The sequence below is a fragment of the Andrena cerasifolii genome, chromosome 9 (assembly GCF_050908995.1).
Source record: "Andrena cerasifolii isolate SP2316 chromosome 9, iyAndCera1_principal, whole genome shotgun sequence".
Taxonomy (NCBI): Eukaryota; Metazoa; Arthropoda; class Insecta; order Hymenoptera; family Andrenidae; genus Andrena; species Andrena cerasifolii.
The window spans coordinates 8,436,233-8,462,607 of record NC_135126.1 but is presented as its reverse complement, the minus strand read 5'-3'; the positions used below and the strand labels follow the sequence as shown (position 1 = coordinate 8,462,607).

The following is a 26,375-nucleotide window of genomic DNA, read 5'->3' as shown; positions in this document are numbered from 1 at the left end:
AAAAGTACCGTTTTAGTCAGACAGCGGGTAAAACGAAGATGCCATTTCCATTGCAATCCGTGTCAATACAATTTCTTTTAAACAATGCATTTTCAATAATATACAATAATTTAAAAAGTAATTCAGTAAAGATACTATTATATTAAGCACAGATTCTCCTGATTGTTATTTTGGTGACTATTTAAAAAACACACAGAATTCCTTTTAAACAAAGCATCCATCCTTTGGTAACACCTCTAAAATTCAATTCCTCTTTTGTTTCAGCGTCACTGGCCATCGTAGCAGCGAGCCTGTTCGCCCTGCAGACCGACGACAGAGCCAGCAGCTTCGTTATCACAAGAGGAGAGGCGTTCTACATGCAGGTACAACTTATCAACATTACGTCACTGTTACACTTCCAACTTTTACTTTGTCCCCGTATTTCTAATTCTACCCATAGTTCCCAATTATCCTCGAATTCGCGCCAAACACTTTGCACCCCCTTAAACAGGAATCTGTTTAAATCTTGCTCGCCTAGTCCAAAGATCACTGTGTCTCAAATTATGAGACATTGTGGCATCCGCGTCGCATAAATCACACCCACGCAGACATTCGCTGCTCGAAATTCCTCCGTCTGGCGTTAACGTGCCCATTAGACTCGCCTGCCAGCCTCCCCTTATTAACATACTTCGCTTAACAAGGGAAACTGCCATCGGAGGACTTCTTCCCGAGTTCCCGATTGGTTTGGTGAAGGAGCACCGTTAGTACCTATCGACGGGACGCGGATCGTCGCTCGCTCATCGTCAGAACCTGTTGCTCCTCTATCTCGCGGAAGAGAAACCGCTGCGCATTTTGCTTAATGCACGTGAGACGTGCATTCTCTTGGCCTCGGATAGTCGGGCATGATTTATCGTGACAATTTCCTGACGAAGCGGCTCGAGCCGTGGCCAGATGTTGCGCCTCCCACGGGGAGATTAAGCTCAGTTTCGCGGCTTTCTCGAACAGATGCTCTACCTTTGGCCCGTACTGCGCAGTTACAGCCGATGCACCTGATTTTGCCTCTTACGAAACTCCACCGTGCCTCGGGGCGATGTGCGAATAGCGTCTCGCGACTCTTCAAGATCATTCGATTAGAAGTGTCGATGGATCGGTTGGTACAGCTATCAGAATATTATGCGACAGTTCTGTCGCGTGACACTTACCATTTCCAAAGAGTAGTTTGACGTTTGGAAAGGAGAGATAGCTTCGCTATGCTTCGCCGAGGATGTAAGAAGACTGGGTGTATCTGCTAAGCTCATTATCTGTTTACAGTGTCTTAGTTCACAGATCAGTGAGCACTTGTCAGAGTTCTTAATTGGGCAGTTGATCAATCGAAGGTGGAATCTTATCTGAAGTATACTCCATCGTGTTTTCGACTGCTCGTTCGCAGGGAAACGTGCGGTGACAGTATCAGAGGAAATTGAAGTTTACAGGCCTGTAGTTATTGGCTTCCCGTTACTAATTGCTTAATAGAGTCATTAGCGGCGAGGCGCGCTGATAAGTGTAACCGATTACACACGGTTAATCTGGTTTTCACGGTAGCACACGGGGATGGCATTCTCCTTTTTCGCGATAATGAAGAAACGCCGCGATTTAATGGCGCGGCAACGAAACTGGCACGAAATTGTACCTCTGGCGCGATGGTAGTGTGTCAGCGCGGAGTACCTACGTATCGCGGTTATTGGAACACCGCAAGCGATAACGACGATGATGGCGATGATACGCCCCGACCAGCTACTATTATCGCAAACCGACGTCTCGGATTTCTCCTCTGCCGCAGACGAGCCGTTTCCACGGTAATTGATTGAAAGTAGATTGAAACTCGTGGGGGTAATACCGCGTGATTTTTCACGTTACATTTACCTCCAAAACGGCACTCGGAACAACACAGACAGAACTCCGCGAAGCAAACTCCGCTCTAGAAGATTTGAAAAGATTCAATGGTGCAGGAATCAAAATTAAGGACCTTGCAACTAGAGGGACGCAGCTTCCTTGTTGACAGCTTTTGAGTTATGGCGTGTAATATAAACAGTTTTTTTTTTATATAATTTACTGATTACTCGAAGTTGGCAAAGATGGTGCTGCGCCCCTCTCGGTGCAAGGTCCTCAATTCACGGTTTAATAGACTCGCCTCTTCCATCGCGAATCTTACTTTACTTCCTAAAATCTCTCCAACCATTTCCATCCCTATACGCACCCAACACCGTCCACAAGAACAGTATTACAGTGAACATGTGTTAGCCCCGATTGAACCCCTCAATATTCACCAACGTACCGTCCAATTAATTCTCGATACCTGATTCATTCGCCGCCAACGAGATTTGCACGAGCCTGAATTATTCCCCTCTGATTCCACTTCTAATCCAATCCCCGTTCGCAGTGGCTTGCGCGCAGTCCAAACATCCCGCGGCGCGAGAACTTATATGACAGCGCGCGCGATCAGGGAATTAAATACTAAAAGGCCACCTGATCAGGAACAGCTCGCAGGTGTCTCGCTAAGCCGCCCCCCCCTCCCCTCCCCCCCGCGCTGGGCTTAGTTAGTATGTGTCAGAGCACCCACGGCTGTTGGACACTTTAAAAACAATGAGACGACATCGGCGGACCCTCAGTGAGCGTTTCGGCGCGGATCGTTAGCCACTGCTCGGCCTCGTTCTCCATTTCGTCATCGGGCTCGTCGCGCACCTGGGGCACACGCAGCGTCTCGCTCACTTTTTCTTCGCATTTCCAGCGTCCGCGCTCCGCGAGTTCAGATCCTAGTCCCGATTGTCCGGGCTGGCCCCAAGGAGCAGCCTCCTTACGGCCATGGAAATAAAAAGTGTTTCGCAAGGACCGCTGTGCTTCGTAGTGAAAGCTGTTAAACGGGTCAACGTTTCTCGGTTAACCGACAAGCTGAGACGCGAGACTCGGTGCTTCGCCTATCGATACTCTTACGGGATTAACCGGTGAAAAACTGCCAGGGTGATTAACCCGCAGGCGAATGTCTGCGCTTAGTTTCAACGTGCTCCTAGCATCCTCCAGGTTAAATTGACGTATGAGCAGCATTGGTGTTTGCTGTTGGGTATCTGAAGAGAAAGGTTGATTGTCCGAGGCCTGCTTAGGGGGAGCGGTGGATTTAATTACGCGAAAGGTAGCGATTCTCAGGGAAAGTGGGACGGCAGTGACTGTTGGGGGATCATGAATTTAGATGGGCCGTGGAACGACTATATTTTCCTCGGATGCGCGATGAATACTGATACTCTCGGAGGCTGCGGAAAAGGGGCCCTCCTCGTGTTACGTGGCAATTGTTGCGCACACGTCGCATAATCCAGAACTCCGAGATGATGGAGAAGAGGAGGCGCAGCCTTCTGCGGGAGGCCAAGGACGAGATCGAGCTGGATAAAATGAACAAACAGAAACAGGGCAAGGTAAAATCCATCCGCGATTTATGACCCCATAAAGCTGAGACATGGGCTCTCGCGTTGGGCGGAAAAGTGGCAGCCAACAGTCCCGCGAAGTAAATGCTTTCGGCTGCAGAAATCGTTAACAAACGTTCTGCGAACGATAAGGCAGGTGTCCGAGGAGTGTTAAATAAAAGCATTCGAGGCACTGCGACTTCGAGTCTGTAACTTAAAATGTTTCTTACTTTGGCTCGAGAGTACGTCCGAAGCTGTTCTCTTTCCAGAAAGGAAATGGGGAAATTGATATTCCAATATTTTCCATGTGTTGTCAAGAGTCTCTTCGAAACTCGACGGAATAAGTTATACTCTGTTAGCCGAAGGGAAGAAGTACGGGGGACAAACAGTTGCGAAGTAACTCCTCCGCAGAATTACAGCTAGCAAAAAGACAGACAATTTTCCTTTTCGTTCTTCGCTCGCAGTTTATCTTATCGCGTAAAAGAAAGCACTCGAGGAAACGCTTTCGTGCTCAGCTTCGCGAAAAACACTTGCTCCTAGGAAAGACAAATAATCATTGGAAAACTGTTTATTGCGCAGCCATTTGCGACAAGTATGTGACTAGTTTTTCTCCAAATTACTCTTCCTTCCTCTTGCTTCAACCGCGCTGAAGAAACAAATTAAAAGTGTCGCCGTTCCTTTCCTAGGTAGTTTTATATTTGCGGACGTTGTTTTTAAATATCTCTAAAAATTTCTCTTCTTTAAATGAAACGGAACCTTACAAAGCTGTAGGAAGCTGCATGGAAACGAACAAATTTTCGCGCAGCATTGAACGTTATCGCGATAACAGAAACTCTCTGCAAACACAGTAAAGTATTATCATAACGCTGATGGTCGTCATGGCAGCTGAATCACCGGTGTAATATAAATTACGAAAAGTTAGTCAGCGTCGCGTAACTCCTCCGCTAACATCGCAATCTCTCTGTTTCCTTTCGAATCAACTCCAGGTAATTCTTTTTAATCCTCGGCGACCGTTGTGGTTTCGTGAAAAGAAGTCAGAAGTGACGTTATTAATGAGATTGTCGCTAGACTGTTTGTTGAATCCCCAGTCCCTGCTTCCTCTCCTTTTCCGCTCGGACAGGTCGGTGGAAATGCAAGAGTGGCGAAAAAACAACGGCAAATTAATTGTCGCAGCGGAACAATGGCTTCTCGACGGCTTTGTACGTCTTAATTAAATTCCTCTTCCACTGTGACCCTTTGTCTGTTCCCTTCCACCGCGATCGGACTTATTTCGCAAGAAGACGCAACATCAATTCAGCGTGGTCGCGAACACGGGGGATTCAATGTCCTGGAAACGGCGGACCTGAACGATGAGGGTGAATCCGTTACTTACGAATTTCAGAACAATGCAGGCGCATTACGTTCGTCGTGTTGAGAAACTGCCTTGTGTCGTCGCAGTAAGAGGCACTTCGATAGTTGTTGGGATTAAAGTGGTGGGCATTTTTTGGACATCAGATTTGTAGCGGGGTAAAATTCTTCTTTAGTTGATTCTGGTTTCGATTAAGGGTGTGTGCTAGTATTAGTGTCAATAAGTCGTGAATCCCTTAGGATATAATCGATCAATTGATCCTTTCCGTTTTTTAAGTTTCTCATTAAATTTCCAGTTTTCAGTCCCGCGAAAAAGTAATTTCGTTTCCGCTCTCTTTCTTACAATTAGACATATAAGCTTTGAAATTCCAACCCACCGAGTCACTCGAGTAGTATCAATTCCAACGCAGAGTATTATAAAAATTGGAAAACCGTCGATTTACTCTCCTTCGCGAAGTAGAAACATCCTCCTTTAATCAGACACGGGCATCGAAGTGCAAAATCGCTGTTCGATCGACAGTTGGAAGAAACATTGAAACCACCTATCCTATTTCTAACCACCACGAGTTCTCCGCACTAGACATCGTCGATAAATTTTCCATTCCCTCCCCCCATTACATAAGAATCGAAGTATTATTTTCCGCTCGCAATTAGAAGAATCCCCTCGGCCATACAATCTGCAGCTTTGTATAAAAGAGATTTATATTTACAACGATTGTGGGTTTAACTCTCTTCGTGTTCTCCACGCCGTTTAATTAAAACCATTCTCCACTCCCCCAAGTTAATTGTAGGCATTCTTTCGATGAAAGGGTAGTAATTACGACGCGGCGAATTTCTTCGTAATAACGGTGCCGCGTGTCCCAGTATAAATATACATAAGCAATGTCCCTTTATTTATCACGTTCGTGTAAATTGTCACGTACCGTAATTATCACCGCTTTTCGATCAAATGAGAGCCTGCCACCTCTCCTCTTCGACAGTTCGCGCGATGGGGAATCGTTTGAATTGATTTCGCGATCACGGAAACCAACAGCGCCAGAGATAAATCCACTCGGATTAATGGACGACCAGTTCGTTTGTTCTTCCATCTTAAATTTGAAAAAAACGAAACGCTCTGGCTCGCAATGTTTTCGCGCTAAATTTCCTCGCGGAAGAAGAATGGCCTGCCCGTAAATTTCCCAGCGTCCATTAATCGTTCAGATTTGTAATACCGTTTCCACTTTCATTCGTACCCGCGCAGGTGCCTATTCCGCCTGCCTTTTTGATAATTCGTTGCTGAAGCGCTCCGCGAAGCTCGTTTCGGAATAAATTACGCAACACTGGTGTAAAATTGGTTTCACGATGGAGCTTGTAATTAGGAAAGTTTCCTTTGATGGAAATTTATTTCAGGAGGAATTGTCGTTGATGAACTCTGATGGCTCGCGATTTTACTATGATTATTGGAATTTACGTTCGCGTTAGGAATTAAAGAGCTCGAAATTGGAAATGGGACGGAGTTGCTTTTGCGAATGTTTGCTAATAGAATGGGCGAAATTTGTTTCAGTTGGCTGCCATCGCTTTGAACTTAGGCGTGCTGGTCACCGCAGTGTACGAGGGCATTTATGCTCGTCGAGGTGGCGATCCAACGAAGATTAGGGTTGTGGCTGATCCTCGTGCGGCCACCATAAATAATCCTGGCTATCGGGAACATCAACCCACGAATGGTGAGTTCGGTGAACACTGTATTCCCTTTTTACAAATCAACCAAACTTCGTGGGGACATGTTGCATACCTTTACGAATAAGTATTTCTAAAGTAGATAAATATAGCTGCAAAATGTAATCAGGAAAATTAGATTTGACGATCATTGAACAGAGAAAGCCACTAGCTAAACAAACTTTTAAATAAGTGAATAGAAAAACGATTTATTGATTCAAGTAAATCAAGATTTTATAGAGAAAATGTGGGATAGCTCCTTCTTCTTACACGTAGTTTGTAAACTGACGTAATTCTGTAGCTTCCTCTGCACGTTTTACGTTTCAAGGCCTCCGTCGTCGCAGACACGAACAAAGGTTTCGCCAGAAACGATAGTAAAATTTCGTTGCAGAAGGCGAGGCATTACAAAACGCTTTCGACGCGTGCCTAGAATTTTAAAGCGTGCTCGGTTGAAAGCCTTGCATTTGTTTCTGTCCCGCCTGTACATGGTCGCGTTTGTCCATTCGCTTAACAGTTTTTCGAGAACTGTCAGGAAGTTGACAAGTGATTGCGTGGAAAATAGAATCTTCGCGGTAGAAATACTCTTCCGACAAGCTATGAGAATATTCATAGAGTTCAATCTATAGAAGTATCTTAACAGAACACCCACTGTCTTCTCTATCGCAACAGTTTTAAAATATGAATAGAACCCAACCCAGACCCGTGTATAGAAATTCGAAAGACCAGATGCTTGGCAATGCAAATTCCTCGCGGTGCACGAATGCATGCACGTTTGGTAGTTCCCCGCGTCTACGTTTGTCTTCTTAATCTGCTGTTTGGAAACTTTGAGCGCAAGCTCGCGACACGTGGCTCGAAGAAGCATAATTAAAGAGACGAGACAAAGTTTGCGCATCAGTCGCTCGAGGGCTTTGTGAGCGATGAAAAGCTAGTTAACATTTCTTCTTGCAACTTGTGCCTCGAAACCAAGAAGACATATTAATCTTTACGCGACAGAGCAAATTGTCGCCGTGTGATTTCTTCCCAATTTTAAAAACTCAGGTACGTAACCATCTGTGTGCTCCAGTGAATTTACTGAATATCTCGAGGCTAGTATCAATTGTCTGCGTTTAAACAGGATTGTACGCGTGTGGCATTAATTACGTTTAATTTGTGAAAAGTTACGTTCCTTGTAACTCGTTGATCGAACTTTCCGTATGGATTGCTCCGCAAGAGTTACCAGTACCATACGTAAATGGTGTGTTTCCTCGGAACAAAGAGAAAGCTCTTAGCTTTTAGCTGGAAGGAAAGCCTTTCCCTCATCGGAATGTCATTTCTGCGGCTAACGAGGGAAACATATCCATTTAGCTCTTGGCAGAGGCTTCTCCTCGGTGCGCCACGTTAATCGAGCTACGTCGAAGGTTACGCGCGATATTGTAACGAGGCAGTAACTATCTAGTAAGATTTATTCCGTGGAATACTCGAAGGATCCTAAACAGCTGAATATGCACAGTGTTTAGATGGATCCTGAAACTCTTATATTATTATCTGAGCGAATACCTCAATGACAATATTATTATTCTCCACTAAAATTTTAACGCTCAATTCAATTTCCCAACGAAAAAATTTAACGTACCTATTTAACATTCTGGAGTTGCAATGGTTCGTGATTTATATATAATAGGAGCTACTTAAGTAGATAGCATAAAGCAGTATAAATTTTTTTTTAATACAGAATAGCTTCAACAGCAGGTATTCGTGAGAAGTTATCACGTAGAATTATCCTCCATGCATTCATTTTAAGCGGTTTTAATCTACTCCCAATATCCTTTCGAACATTTCCTGCCGTTTCGGTGAACGAATCTGAATAGTCGATCGAGTGCCCTTCAAGTTTCTTCTGGCAGAAGGTTAGCCGAGAGAGACCTTCGCCTGGCAGCTGATGGAAACTCAATATGCCGGAGAAATGTCTTCGGATGTGAACGTGATGGGAGTCAAGGTGAAGGGAGAGAATAGAGAGGACATGTGGGAGATCAGGGGAAGTAGATGAGTGGTAGGGGGGTGGTAGGGATGGCGGGAACCTCGAAGGGAGCACGTAGGACGAAAGCGCTTGGCAATAAGGAAGAAAATTGAATGAGGCGCTGAAGAAAGGGAGCAGACCTGTGCAAATAAGATCAGTCGTTAGAGCAACAGGTAAACAGACCGCGGGAAATTCCGAGCAAATTGTAGGAACATCTGAATGGATGGCAGAAAAAGATGTAACAATTGTGGGACACAGGAAACGCGAAGGGGGCTGCGGATTGTTACTATAAAGATTCGTTTGCGTTTCACAGATTAACAACGGAGTAATATAAATGTAAAGCAGGTATTGCTCGGGATATTTATTTTGAAAAAGTTCCTTGGATTAACCATTCTTTCGTAAATTAACCGCGACAAGAAAGATCGCGCTTCCGAGCCTTCGGTATTTCTAAATGTCCCAGAACACACCTTTTCGGACACAGGTATTTTCTTCGTGGTCATTTAAAAATAGAGTTTTAACATATTTCGATGTTTCACTGATGAGGGATCTTTAAGCTGAGATTTTACTCCATTCTCTTGGGAAACTAGCGTCCATTTAAATTACTTCCACTCCGGTCCATAATTTTAATTGGAAGAGAATCGTAAGATAACGTAGATTATTAATACTTCACGCATCAAGAAAAGATCTTAGAAAGCACTACTGAGAAAAATATAGATTAAACATGCTGTACATGGGGAAAGGAAGATTTTCTACCCAAGGAAGGACAAATGAAGAGAGGAAGAAGCCCCTAAATTATTAAAGAAACAAATGCTCGAAAAACAAAGTGAAAAGGGAGCAGTGGAAGAGGATTTCCGTAATTCCAGGGAAAAGGAACGGGATAAAGCAGACAACTGGCTGGAGACTAGTGAAAGAAAGCTTAATGGAGCCGTCCCTTTGCATTTTGCACGACAGACATCGATGATTGGATTCGTTCGTGTTGCACGGTGCATTAAAACGTCTCAACGAATTTCCACGTAGGCTGCACAGTGCATTTCACGGCTGCAGGTGCGCTTAACTATTATCATCGCGTACGTGGATGCACGCGGGCAACGTGACGCGCCTGTGCGCCGAGCTGCAACGTGCACGATTTTTCACGTGCCTCCGCGTTTGCATGGAGAAAAAATGCTTTTTCCAGTTCAGTGACACGTCGTCCCCTATATTCGTTCCAAGCACTTCGAAGCTTATTTTACTTTCTGGGAAGCAGTTTCTCCCCTCGGAATCGTTATTTATATCTTTATATTTTGCTATTCTGCTGTGTTTAGTGAAGCGTTCTTTACTGTAATTTCCGTGAGAGTTGTTTAATTCATTTATTTTTTTCTGTTTGGTCCTGCTAGTTGGTGGAAAGCTTATTTTTAATTATTAGGATTGCAGGATAATTTGTATTGCAATTTCTTAAATTAAAATTAGAAAAATGTGATCAGGGGATACGAATGGGAATCTTGAAAAGACAGTATAAGTGTTGAATGGTAAACTGAAGACTGAATGTTAAAAGGAAATTGCAGTAGATGGCAAAATAATTGATACGATAGAAGCGTAAACTGGAGGGCAAGAATCGTGGGTGGATAAGGTCTGCAAGTAGATGGGGATACTTTAAACGGCGAACAAGAGATGTAAATTGTATACATAATTAAAGAAGCAGTTGTAAGAATAATTGGAAACTATGTTCGTAATTACTGTCGGTACTCATTAAAATTCCTCGTGTACATTTCAACGTGTGCGTGCAGCACAGCGTCCTCGAAGTTATTGAGGAATTAGGAGCACACTTTGTCATACGTGTGAAATGTGATCCTCAGGCCTGCACGGTAATGAGAAATTCCAAGATTAATTGTTGCTACCACGTCGTTGCTGTCGCTACATACAATTATTACTGTACCGTAACTGGAATATTTCTCTCTGAAAGAGGAGTTGAAATAGGAGAGCTTGAATACCTGGGATAATTAAATTTTTTAGAAAGCATCGTGCCACGAAACATTAAACTATATTCCCCTGTCAAACGATATAGTTTTAATTACGTATATATATATATAAATTTATATATCAAATGATTCGATGCAAACACATCCATCTTGCTACTGGAACCTGTTAGCCTCTCCATCAAGAAATCGTTAGAAACTCGTTCCTGCGTTATTACACGCTGAAACGTTACCGTCACTTCCGCGTTCTGTACGATCCTAAAAAATGCTTCGATCCAAGTAATTTTCCATATCTAATGAAGTTAATTTTACACGAATCTATGAATATTTATAAAACCAAAGCAACTCTGGTAGAATGATACTTTACTAACTTGATAAGTTCCTAAAGTGAATTAATACTATCTATATCACACCAGAAGCTGCACATCAACCAACATAAAAATAGCCACTGTCCACTGAAACTTAGACTCATATAGACTTAAGCTCAATCAAGCGTCCTTCGCAATAATATATAAAAAAAAGAGAATTCTGCGAATTGATTTCAGGTGGAAACATCTCGATGACCGACGCCAGTGGCAAGCCGTACGTCGGCGGTGCCGGAAACGGCTCGATGGCCTCGGTGGCGACCTCCGGAAGCGTGACCAGCGCTGCCTCGCCGCTGCGCAGCTCCCTGAAGAAGCCCAAGCCGCTTGGAATCCACAACCCCGGTTTCTCGGCGCACAGTCCAACCCTCTCGAGGAATGGCTCGCAGAAGAAAGTGCGAATTCAGACGCACTCGACCGAGGTGTAGAGGCCCTCGTGCCTCTTTCAGTTCAATTCGCTCGGTATCCTCGCGAGAGACAATGATCGGGCGCGCGTCCCACGTCGAAGCGAGGTTCCTGTTCGCGAAACCGAGCGCCGTCGACGTCCTTACTCGTCCGCGGGAGCCGAACGAACGGTTGGCCGAATCTTCGGCGCGAATCCGAAGCGACTCGAAACGAAATCGATCGCGAATTCAGGACCGCTCCCCGGAACTCCTCGTCGCGATGAAGTTTCAACACAGCGGAGAAACGGGACTCGACAGACGCTGCGTCCGTTCGAGGGTACCAGGGAAGCAGAAGTTTTCCAATAACCGCCCGGCCGTTGGGCGATTATTCGAAAACTTCCGACGAGGCGCCTTTTTACCAGGGGCTCCCTTTGGCTTGTAAGAAATCGGGGGATCCCAATGATCCCGGATTAAAAACTCGTAACTCGAACCCAACGCGAGTAGTCCTAGCGTGTAGGTGGCGGACGACGAAGATGGCGGAGGAAATGAGCGTTCTTGAAACTGATCAAGGAATCGGGGGAAATTGCCTCGACCACAATTTCCAACGGCGTCGTGGCGTCCGTGGGGACCGGCTGTAACCTTCCACTCGAGGCCTGCGGCTGACGTAGGCGGAGTGATATTTCTGGGTGACGTGACAATACTGACTTTCGGGGGCGGCTGGCGTTGCCGTTCACCTTCAAAAAACATCCTCGTCGATTTCATTGTTAAGAATTCTTAGTCCTGTCTCGTCTCGTATTTAAGGCGCCGGTGTATTCTTTTAAATCACTCGTTTCACACAGCGAACACCCGCAGGAAAGAAGACGCCGTTGGCTCCCAGGTCCCTTGATCCTGCAGGATCGAGAATATCAGCCAGTCGTGTTTTGGTGAGATTACATTTTAAGTTCCAAGCGGTTCCAGCGGTGAGCAGAAGCTAGTTAACTTTTTGTGGTTCGTGTGCCTTAAACGATACTTCGTCAGTCGACCCTACTTCGCGAAGTAATTAAAGAAGGGCTCTTTACTCTGACAGGGGAATCAACTATTATCACCAACTATTCAATTCATCCTCTAAAATCCGACACTCCACTTATTCTCCGAACTCGAAATCCTGTAATCATACGTGGATGATACGAGGCATTGAGAACAAGGGCGGACTAACTCGCATTGAGAAAAAATTAATTTATCCTATTTTATGTGACTAGTAGAGCCTATTGGAATACATTATATACCTACGTTCATCCGTCTTTGTTGTCAATGCCTCATATAATATCGCACTCTACAGTGTTATTCGATTTTAAGAAGCAGTTGGGTAGAAATAATTTCCCACGTTATCACAGTTCTCATTTAGCACCCCTCTGCCCAAGTGCGAGCAATATTTCAGCTGCGATATAACTCAGTGTTCGACGCGCGTCACAGTCGAATTCGAATGCCTGTCCCCGGTTGGTGCCCACTGAACACACTCGAACCGCAAAAGGTTAACAGAATCCGATCGAACGATAAACCAGCGTATCGAGCACGTGCGCGGGGCCTACAAGCCCGATGCCTGTTCAATGGACATTCGCGCGTTACCAAACGAGACGAGCAAAGCGATGGGACGAAAATTAACCGAGGCTGGCCATAATCGATACACCCGCGATACGCGCGGCATTCGGTAACGGGCTTTAATTAACCGCGACGTCTGCAGCCGAGTTTTAATTAAGCAGCGCGCGGCGGTGATCGTCGGCAACGCGCGAAATGAGCGTGCACCACTGAAAGGGGGAAAAACAGAAGAGAGAACGAAGGCGGGATGAGCGTTCTTTGATATTGTTCGATGCAGTGCCACGGTTGGAGCAGCATAATACTAAGGCTATTACGTGTTGCCCAGGGGAAAGAAACCTTCAAGTCGATTTATTGTTAACTATGGTTTTAAGCGTGAAATCACGCGATCAAGGGTTTGGATCCAGCGAGCGATCGCAGCCGGTGGAGTTAAATGCGCGGACGGCGATATATCGTTACTGGGACCCGACCATCGGCGAGTGTTCGAGCTGTGGAACCTCTGATAAGCTTCTAGGAAAAGGAATAAGATCTTTTAATTACAGAAATCCCTCGTTTAGTGGAAATACTCCGAGTAGGCGAATATTAATCGTTATTACACTTGCGTATTGGCTAAACTGTTCTACATTTAATCCTATATACTTTAAACACCTCGCAAGCAAATTGAGGACCTCGTAATCTGTACAAGAGAAACGTAACGAGTCAGCAAGCACCTTGTTCCTTTTCTCCAAGCATTTTGAAAATCGAAAATGCTGATGATAGGGGACGAAAGGAGGCGCTAGAGAAAGGATGTCGCTAATGGTTGCGCCCCAGTAATCGCACTCGCCGTGCGTCGCGTAGGTCGCAGGATACGTGATACGATTTCTCCCTCGTTTCCATTTTCTTCTCTTCTCCCCTTCGTCTTTAATCCAACCTTTCTTCTTTCTCCCCGTACACTTCTTGTTCGACGTATTAGGATTAACTCGGCGTGCCCTCGATGGTTACGAGGGTATAAATAAAATACTTGTTACGTCGCATCCGTCCAGCCCTGCATAGGCAGCTAGCCGTCAAACGGCGAGAGTTATATATATATATATATACACACACACACAGGAATATAAATATATGAATATATTTATATTTTTTAGCGGTTGTTTTAATATAATATATATAAATATGTGAAAGAAATCTATATATATATATATATATATATATATATATAAATATAAATATGTATATGTATGTTGCGCGTAAAGAATGAGATCCATTCGCAAGTGTGATTGGTCTCGAAGGAAACGATTCTCGTTTACTCGTTAGATATTATTTTTTTATCGTTACTGTTGGTGTCGTCGCGCTCTTTTCCTCCCTCTCTGTTTTTTTCTTTTTTTAAACGAAACTTCTTCTCTCCATTCCCATTCCCGACCAAACTGTCTGTAGTTTCACTAGGGTGTCTGACTCTATTCCTCTTTCTCCACTTAATCTCTCTTCTACCCTGCTCCTCGTAGAGTTGTACATGGATATTTGTTGGCGTATATTTATTTGAACAGAGTAGCTTCAACGCGAACGATGGGGGGAATTTGTCGTTGAACAAACTCCCGAACAGAACGTTGTGTCGATTCTTTGCCCGTGGTTCTTACTCCATTGGCGCGTTAGTTTCCACTTTACTGCTCGAAATTGCCTCGAGCCCAGGCGGCATTCGGTGTTGAAATCGCACGCACGCACGTGCAGGGGCCCAGTCTGCGTTAATGGGATTCGTGTTTTTTCACCTGTTTTGCACCACTTTGCTACTCGGATTAAGCAGCCTGCCTCGCGTGGCTTCGCGCGAGTCGATGCGAGTTTTGTAACGACCAGTGTGTCGAGGACTGTACGCGAGGGAATCGATAATAAAGGCGTTTCTATAATTTACGATCAGCGGCGTTGCGTCTGCTCGACGCTTCGCCCCCGTCTTCATCCACCCCGCTCCGGCTCCTCCCTCATCTTTGCCATCGGGAGCGATCGACGATGAACGTAGGAAACGAGCAGGGGGAGTTTCAAGGAATAACGTACACCGTGTGGTAAAAAAATTAACCTTCATTTATTGGCTTACAGACTGAAAAAAAAAAGAAAACTTAAACGACGAACAGCAGCGTCTCTCGGGCCACGCGTCCCTCACGGCAGTACGCGGTTACGTCTCGAACGTCTTCCCATACACGTGCAACAATTTAACCGGAAGAGAATGGCGAAAGAAGTTTGAAAACGATACCCGTTAAGTCCACCTCGTAACCGTAAAAATACCTTGCTGATCAACGAAGCTCGCCACAGTACGACAGTGTCGACGAGGGGAAGGACATCGTCGAGGGGACGACGAGTCGCGATGATATCTAGAGTGGTACAAAAATGGCCCGACGCGAGTTCGAGGGACTCTGGAGACTAGTCTTCTTCAATGGCTTTGGCTCGTCGAGGATCTCGCGCGCTGTCGTCGCGGAAAAACTCAGCCGACGACGCGCGCTCAAGCGCGCGCGGACACCTCGGGTGCTATAGTAATAAAAATAATTTACAAATCGACGCTAACGAGTCGCTACTACATTTAGAGAATGTTATCCGTAGACACAGATGAATCTTCCGCTTTCTTATCCCCCCTCCGTGTAAATAGTAACCGCAAGGTGGAAGCGTCCTCCTTCGTTTCAGCCACGATTGTTCAGCTTGATCCTCGATGGCGAACAACGATGGGGACGGCAGGGACAGCGAAGATGGAGGTGAGAGAGTCGTGGCGTTTCGTCACGGAGATCTTTGCGAGCGCGAGGACGGTAGTGTAGGAACCAATAGACACCCCACCATACCGAAAACACTGTTTCTCGGGCGCGAGAACACGTGTCGAGGAACACTTTGCCAGGCCACGCCTGATCGGCAGTGACTGTACTTCGCGAAGTATTTCGACGATCGAATCGTATGCAACACTGCGGACCTCTTGGATTTGCTAAACTTCGTCCGCTACGGTGGGATAGTGGCATGTTAAAATAGTATTCGTAACCGCAGTTGAATCTCCATTATTAAGGGTTGAAAAGGAGGGTACGGTCAATGGTTTGTGTTTTATCTGAAGGACAGAGTGATCTGGGGGTAGAAAAGTGTGTATTAGTTGGGCTAATGGAGGTTCTGCTGTATCTTCTTACTCACTTTCCAAGCAACAGTTAGAAGTGTATAAACGTACAAACACTCGAGCTTGGTCTACCAGTGGTTAAAAGAACACAGGATGTCTCAGGATAGGCCCGCGTGATTAAAAGCTTTATCACTTTCACCGAGTTAGAAGTTTAGGCACACGCAACGGATTAGGATCCCTCGGTAGAACATCGAGATTAAGTCGAGAAGATTCAATACTGATGGTATCGAGGAGATTGCCCTACTCGAGGGAAGGTGTGTTCGATCCCCCAGCATTCGATTCGATCGCCCGTGCAGAATCACTCTGTTCAGAAGTATCCCTCCCTGTCCTTCGGCGCGCTGGAGATCAGCTCCCGCCGCTTCCAGACGGGCTGCGCGCCAGCGCGCTGATTCTGAGCGCTGTTCATCGAGGACGAGGAAGACATCGTCGACGAGGACGCGACTGTCATTGTCGTTTTGCCCGCCAGAGCCTCGGAATCGGGGATGTGGCGCGTCTGATGCCTCGAGTCCGTGTAGCGCCTCTTGGTGTACTTCTTGCTCTCGGAGGAGGTGCTCGTGGAACTGTTCCTGCCTTGCTGCGAGACGCCGATGCCTGCCTCGGGTCTGGAGATGTGCAGCATCCTCTCGATGTCGGCGGTCTTCGACCTGGAAAAGAGGAATCCTTTCGCTGGGAAAAATGATAGTTTATTCGAGCGTGAGACGTTCGAGGAATCTAGCTCTGATCGATGTCCAACCGTGAAGTAGAATTTAATTGGTTTCAGTATTAATTTTGTATCTTGATTCACGAAACTATTAGGAAATTGGTAGCCCAGGCTCCACGCAATAGCTACGACGAACTTAAAACAATTTCAACTACAGTAATTTCTCGATAACTGAACACAGTAAACTGGAGTAGCAAGGTGATTGCAGTTCGATGTATAGAGAGCGCATTCGTTCGAAGGGGTTAACGAACCGTCCCGGATCTTCTTCGCGAATACCAGAACAGTAGCAGATCAGGGTCAGCCACACAATTCCTGCGACGGTGTTACTAGGAGACCTACATAGCTGGGAGGGTAAGGATTCTCACCTCAGGACCGCTCCACCGATGCTCATGATGCTCGGCGTGTATGGGGCCGCGGTGCTCCTCGGCGTCTCCTGGTTGTTGGACCTGGTCACTTGGCGTACCTCGCTCGAGGTCGTGAACGAAACCCTCTGGAGGACCGCCTGCTGATCTGGTATGTAGGAGACAGCGGTGACCGCGCTGTCTGGGCTCGCTGGTGGCGTAGATGCCCACGATGGCGGTGAACTGGGCGCTTGGTCACCGGATAAAGTGGCCGAGGAACCCACGGCGCTGTCGCTTCCATGCCTGCCACCTTGTAACAGAACGTCATCCCTCTTGGTTTTAGTCTCCCCCACGTTTTGCTCTTTAGGGTTCATTCTGCAAGGCGAGCGTTGCGTTACTTTGCTCTATTTTGCTTGCTCGTAAACGAAGGTGGAGAAGGGTGTTGGATGATTCGGTAATGTTAGGTGCTGGTGATTCTTAAGCGATAAATAGGGGATATTAGGTAAGTTTTAAGCATCCTCGATCGTCTCTCCGAAGACGTTACTTAGTGCCACCTCTTTCGATATCATGTTCTCCTGTTACAAAGCCCAATTTTGTGCATTCTGAAAATTTTTGCCAGATTTTGGCCCAGGTATCAGGAGAACATGAAGCGAAAAGAGGTATTCTGAATTTCAGCTTCGAAGGCATCCTCGATTCTCTCTCCGAAGACGTTACTTAGTGCCACCTCTTTCGACATCATGTTATCCTGTTACGAAGCCTGATTTTAGAGATATCTGAAAATTTTCGCCAGATTTTGGCCCAGGTATCAGGAGAACATGAAGCGAAAAGAGGTATTCTGAATTTCAGCTTCGAAGGCATCCTCGATTCTCTCTCCGAAGACGTTACTTAGTGCCACCTCTTTCGACATCATGTTCTCCTAGTACATAGCCCAATTTTGTGCATTCTGAAAATTTTTGCCAGATTTTGGCCCAGGTATCAGGAGAACATGAAGCGAAAAGAGGTATTCTGAATTTCAGCTTCGAAGGCATCCTCGATTCTCTCTCCGAAGACGTTACTTAGTGCCATCTCTTTCGACGGCATGTTCTCCTGTTACAAAGCCCAATTTTGTGCATTCTGAAAATTTTCGCCAGATTTTGGCCCAGGTATCAGGAGAAGATGAAGCGAAAAGAGGTATTCTGAATTTCAGCTTCGAAGGCATCCTCGATTCTCTCTCCGGAGACATTACTTTGTGCCACCTCTTTCGACAGCATGTTCTCCCGTTACAAAGCCCAATTTTGTGCATTCTGGAAATTTTTGCCACTTTTTGGCCCAGGTATCAGGAGAACATGAAGCGAAAAGAGGTATTCTGAATTTCAGCTTCGAAGGCATCCTCGATTCTCTCTCCGAAGACGTTACTTAGTGCCACCTCTTTCGACATCATGTTCTCCTAGTACATAGCCCAATTTTGTGCATTCTGAAAATTTTTGCCAGATTTTGGCCCAGGTATCAGGAGAACATGAAGCGAAAAGAGGTATTCTGAATTTCAGCTTCGAAGGCATCCTCGATTCTCTCTCCGAAGACGTTACTTAGTGCCATCTCTTTCGACGGCATGTTCTCCTGTTACAAAGCCCAATTTTGTGCATTCTGAAAATTTTCGCCAGATTTTGGCCCAGGTATCAGGAGAAGATGAAGCGAAAAGAGGTATTCTGAATTTCAGCTTCGAAGGCATCCTCGATTCTCTCTCCGGAGACATTACTTTGTGCCACCTCTTTCGACAGCATGTTCTCCCGTTACAAAGCCCAATTTTGTGCATTCTGGAAATTTTTGCCACTTTTTGGCCCAGGTATCAGGAGAACATGAAGCGAAAAGAGGTATTCTGAATTTCAGCTTCGAAGGCATCCTCGATTCTCTCTCCGAAGACGTTACTTAGTGCCACCTCTTTCCAGATCATGTTCTCCTGTTACAAAGCCCAATTTTGTGCATTCTGAAAATTTTCGCCAGATTTTGGCCAATATATCAGGAGAACATGAAGTGGAAAGAGGTATACTAAAGGAGGGTAGTAAAGGGCAAAAATAGGAAATCAGGTTTTTGCCGAATTTCTCCTATATTAGGGGATGAAAAATTTTGAAAAAAATCAGAGGCATTTCTGTTATCAGGGCACATATTAGAGAATTGTTTCAGATTTTTAAATTGAAAAACCAAGCCGTGAAAAATAAAAAACGCCAAAAAATGTTGAAAAATGCCGATTGTGTATCGATGCAGGCTTGGCACTATAATTATATTTTTACTGTAGGTACGTATGATTGTTACTATTGTCCTGAATTTTTTTCAGATTTTTAAATTGAAAAACCAAGCTATGAAAAATAAAAAACGCCAAAAAATGTTGAAAAATGCCGATTGTGTATCGATGCAGGCTTGGCACTATAATTATATTTTTACTGTAAGTACGTATGATTGTTACTATTGTCCTGAATTTTTTTCAGATTTTTAAATTGAAAAACCAAGCTGTGAAAAATAAAAAACGCCAAAAAATGCTGAAAAATGCCGATTGTGTAGCAGGCTTCGCAAACATCTGCGCCACTTCTCGCTCGTTGATTTGCTCTCCGGAGACGTTACTTTGTGCCACCTCTTTCGACGGCATGTTCTCCTGTTACAAAGCCCAATTTTGTGCATTCTGAAAATTTTCGCCAGATTTTTGCCAATATATCAGGAGAACATGAGGTGGAAAGAGGTATACTAAATTTCAGAACAGTCACTGTCTCGAAACATCTGCGCCACTTCTCGCTCTTTGATTTGCTCTCCGGAGACGTTACTTTGTGCCACCTCTTTCGACGGCATGTTCTCCTGTTACAAAGCCCAATTTTGTGCATTCTGAAAATTTTCGCCAGATTTTTGCCAATATATCAGGAGAACATGAGGTGGAAAGAGGTATACTAAATTTCAGAACAGTCACTGTCTCGAAACATCTGCGCCACTTCTCGCTCTTTGATTTGCTCTCCGGAGACGTTACTTTGTGCCACCTCTTTCGACGGCATGTTCTCCTGTTACAAAGCCCAATTTTGTGCATTCTGAAAATTTTCGCCAGATTTTTGCCAATATATCAGGAGAACATGAGGTGGAAAGAGGTATACTAAATTTCAGAACAGTCACTGTCTCGAAACATCTGCGCCACTTCTCGCTCTTTGATTTGCTCTCCGGAGACGTTACTTTGTGCCACCTCTTTCGACGGCATGTTCTCCTGTTACAAAGCCCAATTTTGTGCATTCTGAAAATTTTCGCCAGATTTTGGCCAATATATCAGGAGAACATGAAGTGGAAAGAGGTATACTAAATTTCAGCTTGAAAGGCATCGCCTTAAGGGGGTAGACACGGGTAATGCAGCGCGCTGTATACCGACACAATGTGGCCCGAAACATGGGTTCAGGATTTTTCGTTTTTCGTCCTTATATGAGCAGATTTGGGGCTGGGCGAGGTCTCATTCGAAAGAGGAAGGTTCAATGCGGAGCGCTCTGCTCACCGTTTGAGTCACAAAACACTTTTAGTGACCTAAAAATGCTTGCATTCTGCGCGTATATTTTGTCGACTTTTGCTTTACTTTGGACACTGATATTATTACATATCAACACAATCTCGTTGAACCATGAGCAGAGCGCTCCGCATTGAACCTTCCTCTTTCGAATGAGACTTCGCCCAGCCCCAAATCTGTTCATATAAGGACGAAAAACGAAAAATCCAGAACCCATGTTTCGGACCAGATTGTGTCGGTATACAGCGCGCTGCATTTTACCCGTGTCTACCCCCTTAAGTGATAACTCAGGGGTATTAGGTAATTTTTAAGCGATAACTCGAGGATATTAGGTACCTCTTAAGTGATATTAGGTACCTCTTAAGTGATAACTCGGGAATATTAGGTAATTTTTAAGTGATAAATCGGGGATATTAGGTACCTCTTAAGTGATAACTCGGGAATATTAGGTAATTTTTAACTGATCACTAGTTAGAAGATGTTAGGTAATTCTTCAGCGATACCTAGGGAATATTAGGTAACACCAGGTAAGTATTGAATCGTAAACTGATCATCTTTAGAAGAACACACGGCCCACTTCGACCCCAAAAGTACAGAGTCATGATGCAGTCAATGCACTCGGAGCAATGCACGGGAATGACAGGAGACATACCTTCGCTGCATCCGGAAATTGATCGCTGCCTCTGCCTTCTCGGCGGCGCACTTGGTTGCTTGGGTGCTTCCTCGATGTAAGGAATGTCTGGATCGTCGAGGTTCAATGTGAACGCTCCAGACATCGGTATGGTGAGACTGGCTGTGATTATCATAGGCGACGATTTTCTCCGAGGATCCGCAGGATCCTCGCTAGATCCACTATCCACGCTGTTACTCCTGCCCTCTTCCTTTCTTCGACTTCCAGGCCTCTTGGACCTTCGTGGCCTTGGACCGATGTCTCCACCAATGCCAGCTGTCTGGTGAAGACACTGTTCCCTTGTCCACACCTGGAATTTAAAACGCAATCCATCTTTTAATTAAATCGGACAGCAGCGACTATGAAAAATAAATAAAAACGTCGCCCATAACGCGAACCAACTCTTTCGATATTAATTTATCATACGGACAGCCACGTTTATCATCAAACAGACTACTTCCAATGTTCGATCACTTTCAGTGATTTTCAATTTCAAACAAGACGCGTGATTTATTCGGATTCAACGAATCTCTCCTTTGATTCCCGACAAGATCCACCTTGCAAAGTGGCAGGCGAGATATCTCGTATCTCCTACCTTTCTGGTCGACGTCGTGGTACCAGCCGTGGTCGTCGTCGACGTCGCCAGGGTCTCCTCCACCGAGAAAGTTTCAGCTTCGCTGCACGGATCCGCCTCATCCCCGCATTGCCTGCGCAAAAACCCACGAAAACTGTCAGTTTCTACCTCGCGGTTCGCCGAGTGACATTTTCGCAGAACTCCTGCTGGCTTTCTGCCGTTGTAACTCGATTAAAAAACCGCACTCATTCAAACGGAGACTTAAAGACGAAAGATCTCGGTACGAGAAAAATCTGAAATTCCTTGATTCGCATAATTGCTTTCCATATAATTCTTTAAAAGCTTCTTCAAGGCACACTGCCTCTCAACCACCGCACTTTCGAAGTGTTTCGAGTTTATTCCACGCCACTCGTTGTTACGCTTTTGAAAACGTACCTTTAGAAGTATTACAAGTGCTTGTTGAAAATGAACGCGAAAAGCGACGCATTGGAGAAATACGTGTACATCGCAAAGCTTGGATGTAAAGGAAGGTTTTACAAGAGAAGCTTTCTAAGATTTATGGTCCAACAATGAGATAAAAGAAGCGTTCGTGGATCACTCACTCGTCAGCGCGTCGAGAAAGCGCCAGATCCAGCTCAGCTGGGTGGGTGTCCATCATGTGCAGGTACACTTCGTCCAGAAGGGCCGCTGGCACCGTGAACAAAGTGGCCGCGTGTTCCAAGAGCGCCCTCACCACGTTTATCACGTCTATCCTCTCCTCCGCCCTTTCAGCGGACACCTCCGACCTCTGTCCAGGTTTCACGCAGTGGAGGATGTTCGGCGCGAAAACCTTAACGAACGATTTTCAACGATATTTCATTAAATTTCGTGGAATTGCATCGCCTCGGAAGAAAATAGAAGTAAAAGGGCTTCATTAGCGTCCACGAGTAATACTAACATTCTAACGCTAACCATAATTATATTTAAACAAATATTTCATAAACGAAGCTCGGTTCTTTAACCGAAATAATTCTACGCGTCTTCGTGAGAAAATATAATACTAACAAGGCTCGAGAATCGAACTCAACTCCTTTGATTAAGGGCAGACAAAGCTTCTAGAATCTAGATTAATAATCCATATTCGATGGAGAAGGTGCGGAGGACACTTACCGTAGCCAGATTGGTCGTGTCCATTTTATTCCCCGGCACCCACTCGCCATTCTCGTTCTTTTGATCCTCACTGTTCGCAGCCACCACGCTGAGAAAGTTCAGAAGTGCCCAGAGTGTCTCGCGATTCGGCGTGGGCAGCAGCTGAATGAGATGCTGAAGAGCCTCTTGCTGAAGCCGCCTGTTCCGGATCTCTGCGCGAGAACGAGTCCCTTTGAGTGGCAACGCTCGTGTATCAATGTCGCGATAGAACGCACCGACGAAAGGCGAGCGAAATTACGCGCAGGGAGTCGCAGGAGTATTCTTAAAAATGTACAGCAACGAAATTCTATTAAAACCTGCTAGCTTCCCCAGTAATTCGATCCTCGGGCAAAAGGTTACGAGGTACCGCTTAAATTATTCGACTGCCTCTAAATTACGCGGTGAACACTCCTCGTTTATGGAGATTCGGCGTTCCCGTCGAGCCGAGGGTATTAGCAGCGTTTTAGATACGGACCCGTTTCGCTTAACGGGTTAATCTCTTTTCCCGATAGCAAAGGGTAATCCTTTACGCGATCGCATTAAATAACGAATATTAATCAGGCTCCCGGGCGAACTGCGCGTAACCACCCTAACTCAATCGGCTTACATCGTGCCTGCCGGTGAGTTTAGCTTGACCTTACTTTGTGTATGGACGAACGCCTGGTACAGATCCCTGCAGAGCAGGGGGTCGGGCATATCTCGAAAAAACTCCTTCAGCAGGGCTGCCACGTCGTGGGGGCATTGGTCGGGACCGATTTTCGTCTCGCGACCGCAATCGAAGTCTTCCCTTAACTGCAACAATTCCAAATTAACTTGCATTGCGAAGACAGTTCCGGTATACCGATATTCTTGTACGAAGGGGTGCTCCGCAATTTCGAGACTCCTGTGCAAAAGGATACTCGGCGTTTCAATATTTCTATACGGTATTTCCATGCACCCGTATCGAGGAATACCGCGCTCGATATTCTTTAGGGGGGTGGTGAATATTTAGGGTGGTGGTATTGAAAAGCTCCCTGACAACTTACCTGCCTCACCCTCTTCTTCGAGGGGGACACACGGAAGACGCCGAGCGTCCGTAGCCCCGTATTCTCGAGATGCCTGATGCATTGTCTGACTACTCCTGGAACCGCGTCCCATTCCCCTGGAGGGCCTCCGCCGCTGTCGCTTAACTCCAATACCCCGGAATCGCTGCCGGTCAATGCTCCTCCTTTAGACGACAGGGACTCGCACGATCCACCCTGGAGCAGAATTGTTCCTTCTTTCAGCTACAAGGCAGCCGCGGAACCCAAGGAAGTCGGACACCCGCGCGAACGGTACCCCGAGTCGAACGCGCCTCGAATGGATCGATAACACCACCCCTGGTTGTAACAATGGTTTCCTAGGAAAGCGTTCGAAAGGATATTCCCCTGGGTAGAGTCGCGCGCTGCGTATATTTATCGTGGCGTTTACCATAGATCCCAGCCGGCCTGTCGATGCTCGCGATTCCCTCGAATAGACGAGCTGCGTTGCATTGTTCGTGAATTATTTTCGAGCACGTAATGGGATGGTGTTATGCATCGAACGACACGCGCCACGGTACGGAAATAATGCTGCATAGTGGAAATATGATTTGGCGAAACGATGGCGATGGAAATGTTTCGCTAAGACTCTCTCTAAGCTTGTGCATCCACCTCTTTTCATTCATTTTCCACCCTACTCTTCTAACAGAGTATACTCTACTTTGGACTCCTTTGGAGTTTGGTAATTGTTCAATTTATTTTATTAATACGCAGATCGTCCAGGGGACGTTTTTCCCCAGTGTCCCCGAATAATCGGAAGTGTACCGTAGTTTAGTCGAACCCCGAAATACTGAGCGCTGAAAGGGTGGACGTGATCGTCACTGATCGACAGGTCTGACGAGCGTGTGGCCATGGTTACTCCGCTTCGGCCCGTCTCGTCCGTCAGAGGATCTTGCAAAATTTACGGAACTTAATTAATCCCCAGTTAAAATTAGTGCTCTCTCGCGAGCGTTCTATTCGCGTCCCCTATCCGTGACGTCATTGCCGGTTCGTGATGCGCGTGACGTGGACGGGAGGAGTGCAGTGCTACGTCGTTCATCCCGAAATCGCGTTAAATCGATCAATCGTACACGGGCTATTTAAACGAGTAGCCTTTCATCGAGACACCAGCCAAACCGTTACCCAGCATTTATAAATAAAATGCACGTGTACCCGCGATGTAACGTTCGATGGAAAACAAGACGGAACGGTAGAGAAGAATCGAACGTCGAATATCGGATGGAAGTCTCTTATTCAGCGTGGTTTGAACATTTTGGGACCCAGCACTTGGAAATACGAGTTTCGAATGTTTGCAAAATTGGATAAAAGTTCGTTTAGTTGGATATGAGGTGGAGTGTTCTTATTAGCCATCAAAGTAAAGTAACCATTGCTGGAAGCTCTGTGACTGATTTAATTAGAGTATTTGTGTAATATACGTTCAGATTACTGTAATTATGTCAAATTTTGTATACCAAAGATATTTCCCGTTAATAATAATAATATAATGGGTGGTTCGCTGTCATATCTTCGGAGGTTGGCTAGAAGCGAATGATGACGCAAGTTTGGAGGGAAAAATCGCGGGGGTGTGAGATTCTCGGATAGCGAGCGTTTAAATTGTCATCTAAATCCGTTGAACGAGTCCTGTTGGCGGATCAACTATTGAAACACCCTCCTACACGTATACACAAAGCCTCAAGCTCGGTTCTACCATCGATTGGTCACCGGAAGTCGAGGGTGGCATTATCGTGGCGTACGTCACAATAAATCGATGCTATTTCGACGGAGTGTGAATCACGAGTTTGTTTAACGAACCGCCCATCTATTTCTAGGGGGGGAAAGTTGAAGAAAATCCACGTTCCAGTGGCACGGATTTCCTGCTTCCCCGGCTTCGAAACTCACCGTTAACATCAATCGTGAATACATAACCTTAGGTATTGCTGACAGAGTTTAATTATCACTGTATATCGGGACATATTTGCTTTGCAATTTTCGCTAATAAATATTGTTTCCCATTTCTCTGCACACCTGACGGCTCAGTCTGTAAATTCATGCATATTCGTCCAACGAAAGCAGAAGGGGTATTTAATTATCCCAATTAATCGAAACAATAACGTCCACCCACAGTTAGTTAATATTCATTTAATTTTGCATTGCGAAGTAGAATTAATGGATACTGCCATCAGGACTACATTTTATAATACACTAATCACCGTCGCTAATATAATATCGATTGTTTGCACTACCGACTGCTTAGGGTAAAGGACCCAATTACTGACACCTAACCAATTACTGTCACCTTAAGCTATTTTACATAAAATAACGAATAAACAAACGTTGTAAAGTCATACGCAAAAAGAATTGTGTAATTCAACCTATAATCTATACTATAGATTATATACTATAGCTTATTTATTCGTTATTTTAAGTAAACTAACTTAAGGTGGCAGTAATTGGTTAGGTGTCAGTAATTGGGTCCTTTACCCTAGTTATCAATCCAGAAATTGGTACAGGGAACAGCAAACCGTGGACAGTCCAATCATTCGACATACCTTTCT

General features: G+C 45.4%; 2 protein-coding genes across 3 annotated transcripts in view; one reads left to right on the top strand and one right to left on the bottom strand.

The window, feature by feature from the left end:
* The window catches only part of LOC143372947 (uncharacterized), a 44,149-nt gene extending 29,554 nt beyond the window's left edge, over positions 1-14,595 (top strand). The window contains exons 4-6 of the mRNA XM_076819635.1: positions 265-362; positions 6,301-6,460; positions 10,943-14,595. Of these exons, the coding sequence (XP_076675750.1) occupies positions 265-362; positions 6,301-6,460; positions 10,943-11,187 (503 nt within the window). The 3' untranslated portion in view covers positions 11,188-14,595. The remainder of the gene's footprint in view (positions 1-264; positions 363-6,300; positions 6,461-10,942) is intronic.
* Positions 14,596-14,745: 150 nt separating this feature from the next.
* Positions 14,746-26,375, bottom strand: part of Rhogap102a (Rho GTPase activating protein at 102A) — a 29,436-nt gene continuing 17,806 nt past the window's right edge. The window contains exons 5-12 of one of the 2 annotated variants that reach the window (XM_076819619.1): positions 23,809-24,021; positions 23,425-23,575; positions 22,766-22,956; positions 22,219-22,445; positions 21,638-21,749; positions 21,025-21,352; positions 16,892-17,177; positions 14,746-16,470 (exon numbers count right to left, since the gene is read on the bottom strand). In XM_076819619.1, the coding sequence (XP_076675734.1) occupies positions 16,134-16,470; positions 16,892-17,177; positions 21,025-21,352; positions 21,638-21,749; positions 22,219-22,445; positions 22,766-22,956; positions 23,425-23,575; positions 23,809-24,021 (1,845 nt within the window). In that variant the 3' untranslated portion in view covers positions 14,746-16,133. Of the gene's footprint in view, positions 16,471-16,891; positions 17,243-21,024; positions 21,353-21,637; positions 21,750-22,218; positions 22,446-22,765; positions 22,957-23,424; positions 23,576-23,808; positions 24,022-26,375 lie in introns of those variants that run through there. The other variant, XM_076819621.1, reaches the window with a different exon arrangement.